At 39.9% G+C, this 13,777-nt stretch overlaps 1 protein-coding gene across 1 annotated transcript in view; it reads left to right on the top strand.

Annotated features, from left to right (window-relative positions):
• Positions 1 to 1,463: 1,463 nt before the first annotated feature.
• LOC118882857 (kinesin family binding protein) overlaps positions 1,464 to 13,777 on the top strand; it is a 36,652-nt gene continuing 24,338 nt past the window's right edge. The window contains 2 exon segments of the mRNA XM_036829216.1: positions 1,464 to 1,944; positions 8,754 to 8,852. Of these exon segments, the coding sequence (XP_036685111.1) occupies positions 1,519 to 1,944; positions 8,754 to 8,852 (525 nt within the window). The 5' untranslated portion in view covers positions 1,464 to 1,518.

The following is a 13,777-nucleotide window of genomic DNA, read 5'->3' as shown; positions in this document are numbered from 1 at the left end:
TTGCTGAATTTCCAGATCCTAGAACAGTGCCTGGCAAATAACAGACATTTTAAATATTCATTGAATGAACGAATTAGTCATTTGAAGTGTTGTGGAAAATGCTCTGGTAGGAAGCCAGACTGGCAGCAAGAGTACCTGTTAAAAGTAATTCAGAAGATGATGGTCTAAATCACTGGAGATGAAAAGTAGACCAATGTAAGAGCTTTTTAGAAGGTGGACTGGAGGTGGCTAGTACTGGGTTTTACATTTAAGGATGAGAGAGGAAAGGAGAGTGAGTGCAGGAAATCATCAGCTTGGTGTATGGTGGTGTCACTCACTGAGATGCAGAACTTAAGAGCAAATTTTGGTGTGGGAGGGAAGGGGTACGTGAAGAGGAAACTGATGAGTTCCAATTTGAACATACTGATATACAGGAGTCAGTGGAACATTCAGGAGTGGTTGTTCCAGTTGGGAGATGAATATTACATTCTGGAGCTCCAGAGTGCCATCTGGCCTGGAGACCCAAGTTTTGGAAGTGAGCAGCCCATGTAATGGAAATCTTGGAAGTGGGTAAGATCTCGCCGGGACAGAATTTAGGAAAGAATCCTGAGGAGCACTAACATTTATAAAGGACAGATGTTTAATTTCATTTATTCCTAAGAATTATTCTGTAGAGATAAGTAATATTATCATTTATGTTTTACTTGAGAAACCCGAAGCTTAGAAAATTAGAAGCTAATCAATTTGAAGCAGGTCTGAGATTCAAACTTTGTGTTATGAGCTTCCAAAATCAGTGCTCCTTTGTGTATCTCAAAGCATTTTATATACCCAGCTCTTGAGAGTAAAACCTTCTCCGGCCCGGCCACCGCCCCTCGTATTTGACGATAATTTTGGAAGGTTATGTAATGTGAAAAGCCTTGCTTGAAGTGTCTTGTCACAGCTCTGGCACTTAACTCTTGTATTACTTTGAGATGTTGTACATATCCCTACAACCTGTATTTCAGGGTTGAAGTGAAAATATTTTTCGATCACTCAGTGCTTTTTACATTCATAGAGGCTATGTATTAATAACAGTACATGGATCCTTGTTACATTTTTATCCAGTGATGGGCTGGGTTATATACTAATGTCAAAAGGTTTCTGCCTTTCAGCTTATATCAATTAACGAGAGTACTTAACCAGCTATGTTTGTAAACAATATTTCCTTGTGATCTGTTGAAGTCAATCGATATTTTTAAGTAGCTACAACTTCACCGGGTCAACAAGAGATAGACTCACCACCGCAGAGGGCGGGGCTGGAGGTGGGACTATCGCCAGGACAGGTTCCTTTCCATGACAACGGTTGCTATGGTGACTACTGCGCCTTCCCATTGGTCACTGCCAAGCATATTGCCTTTCCCCTGGCGGACGTCATTGGCTATCGTTCTGCAGTGCGCAGGCGCAGGGCTGTCGGGGGCCGTAAGTGAAGTGTCGCAAAGCAGAAGGAAGGCGGGAGTCCTGTTTGCAAACACTGAGGAAACCGAGGCTGTGGAGGCTGCTATGGCGGATGCTCCGTGGGCCGAGATTCGTGAGAAATTCCAGGCTGCGCTAGCCTTGTCTCGGGTAGAATTGCATAAAAACCCGGAAAAGGAGCCGTACAAGTCCAAATACAGCGCCCGGGCGCTGCTGGAAGAGGTCAAGGCTCTGTTGGGCCCTGCGCCTGAAGACGAGGATGAGCGACCTCAGGGCGATGACAGCTTGGGCGCAGGGGACCACGCCTTGGGACTGCCGGCTGAATTGGTGGAGGCTGAGGGGCCCGTCGCCCAGGGGGCAGTGAGGCGGGCGGTTATTGAGTTCCATCTCGGGGTGAATCACATCGACACGGAGGAGCCGTCGGCGGGGGAGGAGCATCTGGTGAAATGCCTGAGGCTACTGCGCAAGTACCGACTGTCGCACGTCTGCGTCTCACTCTACATCCAGGCTCAGGTGAGAGCGAGCTCGGCCCTGCTGTTGGCTGGAGGCCAGGGGGTGGCGAGGGGCCCCAACTCTTGCCGAGACCAAAGGCAAACGTATAAGGCACGATTTGTCCCCACGTTTTCGCACCTTTGTGATAAGCGGCTTCCAAACTCCCTCTCCACCCTCTTCGCACGCTTCACCAGCATCACTTATTGCTTCGCTTAGTCGTGGTCAACGCGTTGGTTTCCCGAGACCCTCCAACTCTCCACCATTCCAAATCCTGTTCATTATGTTAAGAAAAATCCAAGGTAATTTACTTCTTAATTTAAGGTCTCAAGGAAATTATAAAGAATGACCAGAGTACGTTCTTAATTTGAAACAAAGTATCTAAAATCTTCAGTTTCTGTTCTTGCTATAGTCATTCGTTTGCTTCCCAGGGAATTCCTGCCCATTCTTCAAAACCGATCTCAAGACTCACCTCATACTTACATGTAACTTTCTTTGGATCATTTTGTTCTGAACTGACCTCTTCCTCCTACCTTTGAATTCTTAAAATACGTGTTTCCTATTTATATGGTGCTTGGTTTATTAAGAAATAAGTCTGACATTGTCGTCAGGAACGTAACAGTTCAGAATACAAATATGTATGAACTTTTTTTAAAAGTTATTTATTTATATTTTATTTATTTACTTATTTATTTTTTGGCTGCGTTGGGTCTTTGTTGCTGTGCGCGGGCTTTCTCCAGTTGCGGCGAGCGGGGGGTACTCTTCACTGCGGTGCACGGGCTTCTCATTGCAGTGGCTTCTCTTGTTGTGGAGCACCGGCTCTGTAGTTGTGGCACGCAGGCTCAGTAGTTGTGGCTCACGGGCTCTAGAGCGCAGGCTCAGTAGTTATGGCGCACGGGCTTAGTTGCTCCGCGGCATGTGGGATCTTCCTGGACCAGAGCTCGAACCTGTGTCCCCTGCATTGGCATGTGGATTCTTAACCACTGTGCCACCAGGGAAGCCCTTGTATGAACTTCTTGTGTCAGGTACTTTGCTTAAGTAAGCTCACAAACCCTTACATTCAGTAGTTCCAGTGCCTAGTATATGTGATCCAGTGAACATTTATCACAGTTGATCTTACGGTGAGTAGGTCTCAAAGAAAAACCTCAAAATTAAAAAGGAAATTGTATAGGTTATATTCTGTTATCATGGCCCAATTAAATGAAAAGCTACATATAACAGGAACTATATCTCTTTTTGCTCACTATTTGTAATCTCAGTCCCTGGCACATAATAGGCCCATTCTGAATATTTGTTGAGTGGATGAATGATCTAATGAAGTCCATAAGATACTGAATTCAAACAAAATCTCAGTTATTTGAAATTTTCTTCAACCATTTGGCTGCCTAAAATCTTAATGAACATTAAAAAAATGTAATGAACATTACATTAATGTAATGTTACATCCTTAATGTAATATAGGATCTCCAGTATTTGCTGTATTTTATTGATTTTAATATGCATGTTCTTATATATATTAATATTTCTGAAATCAGGATCCATCTTACAGCTGATTGATTTTGTGTCATAATTTTCTTGGCAATGTTTTCTTGTTGATACATAAAATAATTGTCTTAAAACTTGTGACATCGTATGCTCAATGAATTACAGTATTTTGAACAGTCAGCCTTTTCTGAAGGGTGAATTATTAGAGATATTTTTACTAAAACCAGGAACAAAACCTTGATTAGATGTTCTGGCCGTTGCAATAGTATAGAAAGCAAATAAGAGTATCAGTCTTTAAAAATAAAAATCATCATTTTTATATGTGATCTTTGTATACCTAAAAAACCTAAAGTCATCAACTGTAAAAGTCTTAGAACTATCAGTTTGATAAAACAGGAGGATATAAGGTAAATATATAATATCAATAATACTCTGTATATAAGCAAAAACTTGTTAAAAATATTATTTTTAGACATTGCATTTACAAAGAGCAGTATTGGGGTAATAGAACTGATAATCTTAAAAGGAATGATATACCATGTTCCTAGGTGGCAAGATTAAACATCATTTTCCTGATGTTCATTTATAGGTCTGATGCAATTCCTGCTGAAATCACAATAGGCTTTCTTTTTTCTTAGAACCTGACAAAATGAATATGTTTATCTGAAAGAATAAAGAAAAGTGAATATAAAAATATGAAAAGAAAAGTAATGCACTGGAACTAGCCTGGGAGGTACAGCAATAGTATTTTAATTAGATTGGGCTTATGCTAGTCTGTTTCTGAACTCTACTTTTTAGTTGATCTGTTTATTCCAATGGCATTACCACTCTATAGCATTTTATTACATTTAATATTTGCTATATATGAGAGATTTGACCTCACTACTAATAAAGCAAACTGAAAGAATGAGATAGAAAAATTGTATCACACTGGCAGAGATTATTAAAGATATTGGTTACGTTTATTGTTGGAGAAACAATGAGGAGATGGATACTGTCCATTAGCATTATCGCTAGTGGAAATATAAATTCATAGAACTTTCTGGAGATCAGTAGGTATCAAAACTCTTGAGTCAAGACTTTGACTTAGGGCTTCCCTGGTGGCACAGTGATAAGAATCCGCCTGTCAATGCAGGGGACACGGGTTTGAGCCCTGGTCCGGGAAGATCCCACATGCCACGGAGCAGCTAAGCCCGTGCGCCACAACTACTGAGCCTGCGCTCTAGAGCCTGTGAGCCACAACTACTGAGCCCACGAGCCGCAACTACTGAAGCCCGTGTGCCTAGAGCCCATGCTCTGCAACAAGAGAAGCCACCGCAATGAGAAGCCCACGCACCGCAACAAAGAGTAGCCCCCGCTCGCCGCAACTAGAGAAAGCCTGCGCTCAGCAACGAAGACCCAATGCAGCCAAAAATAAATAAGTAGTAAAAAAAAAAAAAAAAAAAAAAAGACTTTGACTTAAAAATTCCACATCAATATTCTAAAATAATATTGAGACAGGTATGCAAAGGTATGTTAGCATGGATGTTTGTCACAGCATTGTTAGTTTCAAAAAAAAAGAGAGAATAAACATTAGTGAGATCTGTAGTTAAATAAATACTGGTACATCCATACAGAAGAACAATATGCAGCCATTAGAAATAATGATTTATACTTGTTAACCATAATATCAATACTAAGAGGAGAGGGAAGACTAAAAGGCATGTTTGGAATTACATAGAGTGATTCCATTTTGGCGAAAGACTACCTGTGTGTGTGTATGTATGTGTAGGAAAAAATTTGAAGGTATCAGTCCATGGGAATTTGTGATATTCTGACTCTTTTGTCTCAATCTGGTGTCTCCTTCCTGGGAAACTATAGATATACAGGACCTGGACCCACATTAGATTATCAAGGGAGACTGTCCCCTTCTACCTTCCCCAGAAGAAGGGGGCCTTAGGAATGGTTTTTATCTGGTTTTCCTTCTGATTTGTGCTATCAGCAATATACACTTGCACTTCCTGAGTGAAATTTAACTTGACAAATTAGTAGATTATTCTCCCCACTGCCAGGATATATATGTATAAGGAGGATGTTTTTTGTGTGTTTATAGCTTTATTGAGGTACAATTGATGTACAGTAAACTGCACATATCTAAAGTATACAATTTGATGAACTTTGACATCTTTATATTCTCATGAAACAGTTACTGCAATCAAGGTAATGAACATATCCTTCACCACTAAAAGTTTCCTTGTGTTCCTTTGTAATTCCTCTCTCACTCCTTTATTCTCTCTCCCTTCTCCTTGCCCTCCTCCACCACATTTTCTAGAATTTCATAATGGAATCATATGGTGTATGCTCTTCTTTTGGTCTGACTTCTTTCACTCCACATCATTATTTCATTGCTGCATCTGAGATGATTTTTTTTCTTCCTGTTTTAGTCTGTTAATATGGTGAATTACATTGATTGATTTTCCAATGTTAAACCAACCTTTCTTTCCTGTGATAAACTCCACTTGGAGTTTTTGCCAAGCCAAATGAGTAAAATATTACCCTTTTATATATTGTTGGACTGGATTTGCTAAAATTTTGTTAATATTTTTTGTATCTTTGTTCATGAAGGATATCAGTCTGTAGTTTTCTTGTTGTGTCTTTGGTTTAGTATGAGATGGGAAGTGTTCTTTCCTCTTTGCTTTTCTTGATGAATTTGTGTAGAGTTGGTATTATTTTTTCCTTACATTTTTGGTAGAATTCACCAGTAGTACTTTTTTAGCTGTTTTTGTTTTATATTTATTTTTTTTCCTTACCTATTCTGTTATCCCAAGGGCAAGAACATGATGTTGCTTTGTGAATGATACAGTACTTTCTGATGTATTATGGGATTTATATTGTAAAAATAATTTATGTGGAATGTCAAAAGCAGTCAGCTCTGTGGAGTAAACACTGAAAAAAACATTAACACTATTAATTTTGAAAAATCAGATCAGTTCTAGATCCCTTGCATGGTCCTTAACTTCAGGACCTCAATAGGTTATGGTTAAAAAAAACCCTTAGTCATTTCTAGACACACTCTAGGGTCTCTACTTGATTTAAGATTTATCACACACCAGAGTTGTTGCTTTCTGTGGCACAGCCTACCCTGGATCTAGCAGCCTAAATGCATCACCATCCCATCAAAATAGAGTAAATGTGGCTAACCAGTTCCTGGTAGTGGGTGTGTCGCTAATCTGTCTAGGCTAGGTACAGTCTGCTGGGGTTGTGCTGGTGTCATGGCCAAATGGAGTATCTTAGGGACTGTTGTCAGAGGAAAAATAAGTTGACCTAGGGAGTGAGAAAAGGTGACTTGTGGATTCATTTCTAAATTCAAGAAATGAATATTAAGGGAGATTATATTCTCTGAGGCTAGGTGGGCAGAATAATCGGTAAATTAGTAGTGGGCCAGAGCCCTTTAAGCTTCCCCAGGGTACCACAAAGGATTGCATAAGTAATATAGAGGAGAGAACTGCCCAGTCTCAGTAGTTTATCACTATGACCTACCTGCAGTCCTAGACACTGAGAACTGATCAAGTCACTTAAAAAAAATTATAGAATAGGTATATTACGTGAAGCCATTAAGACCAGAGGTCTGTGTTCCAGGGCAGTGATCATGTCACCTTTAAACTGTAGGGTGTCTAAACATGTTTTTTTGTGTCATGTACCCCTTTTGCAATCTACTGAAGCCTGTATTTCATGAAACAGAATAATGATTTTAAATGTATAAAATAAAATGTAGGGGTTATAAAAGAAACCAATAACATAGAAGTTACCAAAATATTTTATTTTTTATTTTTTATTTTATTTATTTATTTATTTATTATATTTTATTTTTGGCTCTGTTGGGTCTTCGTTTCTGTGCGAGGGCTTCCTCTAGTTGCGGCAAGCGGGGGCCGCTCTTCATTGCGGTGCGCGGGCTTCTTCACTATCGCGGTCTCTCTTGTTGCAGAGCACAGGCTCCAGACGCGCAGCCTCAGTAATTGTGGTTCACGGGCCCAGTTGCTCCGCGGCATGTGGGATCTTCCCAGACCAGGGCTCAAACCCGTGTGCCCTGCATTAGCAGGCAGATTCTCAACCACTGCGCCACCAAGGAAGCCCCCCCAAAATATTTTTTAAAACAAATGTATTATATAGTGATATATGAGCTTCCTTATTAACACATTAAATAACATCTGTGTCTAATAACTTCCATAATTTTAAAGTACTAATGAATATAAATGGTATTTTGAGATATCTGCAAGCTGTAATATGAAGATATTTTCATTTCTATAAGCCACAGAAATCCCAGGTACTGTAATACCGTTTCGTAGGACATAGTGAAAATAAGTTTGTAATAGTTCTCCATCTACATTCATAGACTCTGAATTCTCTTCATGGGTAACTTGTGGGTCCTTGGGCCCAGGTTAAGAATTTGCTTTAAAAACTTTGTCTCCTTATTCTGTTCCCTTCCCTAGGGAGGTAAGCAAAAGATGGTGGAAGCCCAGCCTCAGAAGTATCCCTGTGCCTGAAAGGCTGTCCCAAGGGTTGGGAGGCAGAGTAACCCCATTGTCTAAAGGGGAGCTAGTCTTGAATTCTGACCATGTAAACAGGCCTGATTTTCCCTATACAGAGTCTGATAAAAAGAGTCCTGTGGCAGGGGAAAAACTGGCTTAGTTTTTAAAATGTAACATTGTACCCCTAAATGTAGCAGATTGAAACAACAAACTTTTATTATAACAGGAATCCAGGCATGGCTTAGCTAGTTGCTTCTGGCTCAGGGTCTCTCATCAGATTGTTGGCCCGCTTGGGGCTGCACTTGAAGGCTCAGCTTGGGGAGAATCTGCTTCCAAGCTCACTCACCTGGTTGTTGGCAGGATTCAGTTTCTTACAGGTTGTTGGTCTGAGGGGCCTCGATTCCTTGCTGGCTGTTGACCTCCCTGACTACATGAGTCTCTCCGTAGGGTGGCTCAGAATATGGCATTTGGCTTCCCTCAGAGAGTACAAGCAAGAGGGAGCACCCAAAATGGAACCACAGTGTTTTGTAACCTGATGTTGGAAGAGACCTTCTATCACTTTTGCCATATTCTATTTGTTAGAAGCAAGTCACTAAATCCAGCCCAGACTTAAGGGGAAGAGATTATACAGGGCATGAGCACCAGGAGGCAGGAATCACCAGGGAACCCATCTTTGTGGCTGCCTCCCACGACGTAAGGACAGTAGTATTATGAATAATTAATTCATGGTTAATCAGGTTGTAGTATTGATACTATTTGATAGGTAAGTATTGACTTTGACACTATGAAAACTACTTCATTGGAAGATTTATATTGTCATTATTTCTCTTTATTTTCCAGAATAACCTGGGTATCTTGTGGTCTGAAAGAGAAGAAATTGAAACTGCACAAGCTTATCTAGAATCATCAGAAGCTCTATATAATCAGTATATGAAAGAGGTATGTTGCATGTCAGATAAATTTTAATCTTTTTTTAAAAAAATATTTATTTATTTATTTGTTTGGCTGCGCCGGGTCTTGGTTGCGGCACGTGGGATCTTCGTTGCAGTGTGCGGGAACTTCTGGTTGCGGCGTGTGGGATCTAGTTCCCTGACCAGGGATCGAACCTGGGCCCCCTGCATTGGGAGCCTGTAGTCTTAACTGCTGGACCACCAGGGAAGTTCCTAAATTTTAATCTTTGATTGAAACTAGTCAAGAATTGACATTAAGAATTGCTCACTCATAATATTGGAATATGACTTTTCAGTATACTTTGGGACCTCTCTGTAGAGCTGTCTAGGTGGTCATCTAATAGCTGAAATTGTTTTGTATTAAAGACTTCAGGGTTCTTAAAAATAACCCTTGGATAAGGTCTAATGGCAGCCTTAATCCAAATATAATTGTGTAAGAAATATTATTCTAATATCCTAAAATACTGATATTTGCATATTTTCATCTATAATCTAAAATTTCTGTTTTGATTTCCACTGAGGATAGCAGTGCTTAAAGGAAGGCAAACAACTACCTAAGCAAAATATCTGAAATATTGGAGGCACTGGTTCTCAAATTTCAGCATGCATCAGGATCACCTGGAGGACTTGTTAACACACAATGCTCATCCCCAGACTCTGATTCAGTAGGTCTGGGTTGGGACTTGAGAATTTGCATTTTTAACAAGGTGCCAGGTGCTGCTGCTGGTTTGAGTACTGCACTTTGAGAACCACTGCTTCAGGGCGGTGATTTTCAATAACTTTTTTTTTTTTAACTGTAAAACCCTTTTGAAATACAGTATGTAAAAACTGATTGAGCTACTCTGGTTAAACAGGTCAGAAGAACCCTGAGCCCAATCCACTACAGATAACCTTCTTCCCTCCCCATTGTGGTACAGTACAAAAGAGATGCTGTAGAACTTCTAGGGCTCTGGAGAGCCTAGATTGAAAACTTTTACTTTAGAGGGTCACCATCCTACAAAGGTGAATTTTGTAACACCACTGTGTTACCGTTCGTTTCCTTAGTAAATTTTACCTACCACTTGGCAATCTGGAGGAGGCTATACATGTTTGGGGGCAAGGAGGTAGATAGGAAATATCTGTACCTTCCACTCAGCTCTGCTGTGAACCTAACACTGCTCTAAAAAATGAAGTCTATTAAAAAAAAACTTGGCAGTCTTCTAAAATTAAAATGGATTTAGTTGATTTTGTTTTGAGGCTATGTGTAGCACTTCTTTCTTTTTTTTTTTAAATTTTTTTTTTTATATATATATTTTTTGGCGCTTTGGGTCTTCGTTGCTGCATGTGGGCTTTCTCTAGTTGCGACGAGCGGGGGCTACTCTTTGTTGCAGTGCGCGGGCTTCTCATTGCAGTGGCTTCCCTTGTTGTGGAGCATGGGCTCTAAGCACGCAGGCTTCAGTGGTTGTGGCACACAGGCTTCAGTAGTTGTGGCTCACGGGCTCTAGAGCGCAGGCTCAGTAGTTGTGGCGCACGGGCTTAGTTGCTCCGCGGCATGTGGGATCTTCCCAGACCAGGGCTCGAACCTGTGTCTCCTGCATTGGCAGGCAGATTCTTAACCACTGCGCCACCAGGGAAGTCCCAAGCACTTCTTTAAATAACCAGATATTTTGAGGTTTTTCAAGCTCAGGGTTAAGAATCAATGTCTTATCAAGTTCACCAGTGATTTATATTTTGCCAGATTTAGTGGTAAATTCTTAGTCCTCATCTTATTTGACCTATCGGTAGCATTTGGCATAGTTGATCAATCTAGCCTCTGGCTCAGTTGATTAGTCTCTCTTCCTTGACGTACTTTTTAAATTTAGCTTCTGCTTGTTTATTTTTCCTTCTTTTCAGTCCTTGTTGCATCCTCCTTATATCCCCAACCTCTGAACAGTGGGGTACCCAGAGTTAAGTGTTTGGATGTCTCCTCTTTCCATCTACATTCATTCCCTTGTTCTAAATACCATCTCTGTGCTGATGACTCCCAAATTATATCCCCAGTCTGTACCTCTCTAATTCCAGACTTGTCTGTCCAACTGCTGATTTGGCACTTGTACTTTTTATGGGGTAGGTATCTCTAAAACTACTAACATTGAGTTTCTGATAACCTTCTCCTCCCTACCTTGCTTGCTATAAACACCAGCTTCTTTCTTCAGTTGTTGAGGCCTAAAACCTTGGAGACACCTCTTCTCCTCACACTCTCTATCTAATACGTCAGCAAGTTCTGTTGGCTTTACTTTTGAATTCTGTCTAGAATCAGACCACTGCTGTCACCATCATCTCTTGCTGTAGTCTCCTGGTTGGTCTTCCTGCTCTCATACCCCCTTCAGTTCAAAGGTAAATCACACCACATCACTCCTTTCCTCAAAATTTTCAATGATTTTTCCCATCTTACTCAGTAGACTCCAAAGACCCTTGAAGACCGGCAAGTTTGGCAAGTTCATTATCTGATCTGGCTACCATTACTTCTCTAATTTCATCTACTATTCTCCCCTGTCTCGTTCTGTTCTAGCTATACTGGCCATCTTGTTGCTCTAAAACATAGCAGACAAGCTCCCAACTCAGGGCCTTTGCCCTTCTCTGTTTCCTCTGCTAATGCCACTCTTCCCCTAGATATCTACCTGGGTCACTCCCTCATTTCTTTCAGATCTTGACTCAGACATCTCCCATCTAGTGAGGACTCGTTGGCCACTCATCTGACACTGTAAACCACCCCTCCCCAGCACTTCCTATCCTATCCCCCTTCCCTGCTGTTTTTGCTTTGCACTTATCACTAACATATTCATTTTAATGATTTATTTATCACCCATCTTCAGTACTGGAAATATAAGCTCCAGGACGACAAGGATATTTTTACTATTATATTCACTGCAGCATCTAGAACAGTATCTATTTCTTGATAACGAATGATATTCTGCCTTGTTCATCCAGATCAACCAAAAAAAGAACAGTGTTAATACTGTGTGAATGCTTGAATGAATTTAATGGAGGGTTTCAGTTTAAAAATATGTAAGATAGTGTTTAGTTGGAGAAGTTTAATTGCTTATATGGTTTTCTACTTGTTTGGTATCAGTCAATAATTAATAATTCTGAATAAAAATATTTTAAATATTTCATAAATTATTGACCTAATGGTGGCAGAAGTTAGAATGTCATTTTAAAAAATCGATAGATACAAAATGTGGTTCTAGATAAAGGAGAGATCTAAACAGAGTGGAGAATCACTGAATTTGAAGATAGGAAACCTGGGATTTCTAGTTTGACTTTGGTTGTAACGAACTGACTTGGGAGAATTCAAACTTTCTGTGCCACCTATTCCTCATTTGTAAGATGGGGATACCCCTCCTGTCTCAACAATACAGAAGTGTTACGGGGATCAGATAATAAAGTAGTTAATGCAGTCACTAAAAATACGCTATCCAATAATTGCAGAATGGTTAAATAAATTACGATACTCTCTTTGCAGGGGAATGTGATATAACCATTAAAATGATAAATATTTAGATCATCAATACATGGAAAATGTGTATAACATGTACACCTTGATTACAACTATATTAACATTTTTCCTGGTAAGGCCCTGCAAAGATGAACTAGATGATATAAAACTAACATTTTAGTTTTAGAAGATGTAACTAATAAAAACTAGTATTTATTGAGTGCTTAAGCAGGCTACATTTTATTCTCACAACAATACTATGAAAGAGGTACTGTTATTCCCATTTATAGGTAAGGAGTTTGTGATTCAGTGAGGTTAGCATATACTATGTGACACAATCAGAATTTAAATATGGTTTGTCTGACCCCAAACTTTGGTTCTTTCTACTCTACCATGCTACCTTCCAAGGTAATATTATAGTTAAATAGTTACTGTATTAAAGGGATTCTTTTTCTCCATAAAATTGCTCAAATATAGAATAATAAAAAAGAAAATGTATTCTGTAGTTGTGTAGAGTTATTTATTAGTAGGTTTTGGGTGGGGGGGTGGTAAAGAGACACAATCTTATAAGCCAGAGGGATTTTAAACATTCATTCATTTATTTTCAGATTTGAGATATACTTGATGTATATAATACTGTGTACGTTTAATATGTACAGTGTGATGATTTGATTCACAGATACATTGCAAATGATTACCATAATAGGGTTAGTTAACACCTCCATCACCTCACATAATTACCTTTTTTTTGGTTTTTGTTTTTGTGGTGAGAAAATTTAAGATTTACTATCTTAGCAACTTTCGAGTACACAGTACAGTGGGGTTTTTTTTAAGATTTATTATTTATTTATTTATTTTTGGCTGCATCGGATCTTAGTTGCGGCACCCAGGATCTTTGTTGAGACATGCGGGATTTTTCATTGCAGCATGCGAGCTTCTCTCTAGTTGTGGCGTGCGGGTTTTCTCTTCTCTAGTTGTGGCATGTGGGCTCCAGGGCGTGTGGGCTCTGTAGTTGTGGCATGGGGGCTCTGTAGTTTGTGGCATACAGGCTCTCTAGTTGAGGCGCTCAAGCTCAGTAGTTGTGGCGTGTGGGCTTAGTTGTCCTGCGGCATGTGGGATCTTAGTTCTCTGACCAGGGATCAAACCTGTGTCCCCTGCATTGGAAGGCAGATTCTTTACCACTGGACCACCAGTGAAGTCCCTACAATACAGTAGTATTAACTGTAGTTAACATGGTGTACAGTTAGATCCCCAGAACTTATTAATCTTATAACTGGAAGTTTGTACCCTTTGCCAAACATATCCCCATTTCCCCCATCACCTTAGCCCCTGGCAACCACTGTTCTACTCTCTGTTTCTGGGAGTTCACCATTTTTTTTTTTTTTTTTAAGATTCCACGTACAAGTGATACCATACAGTATTTGGAAGATGACCATTTTAAAAGCATTTGGCACACG

The sequence above is a fragment of the Balaenoptera musculus genome, chromosome 16 (assembly GCF_009873245.2).
Source record: "Balaenoptera musculus isolate JJ_BM4_2016_0621 chromosome 16, mBalMus1.pri.v3, whole genome shotgun sequence".
Classification (NCBI taxonomy): Eukaryota; Metazoa; Chordata; class Mammalia; order Artiodactyla; family Balaenopteridae; genus Balaenoptera; species Balaenoptera musculus.
Note: the sequence above shows the minus strand (reverse complement) of the source record. Positions and strands in the feature narration are given on the sequence as shown.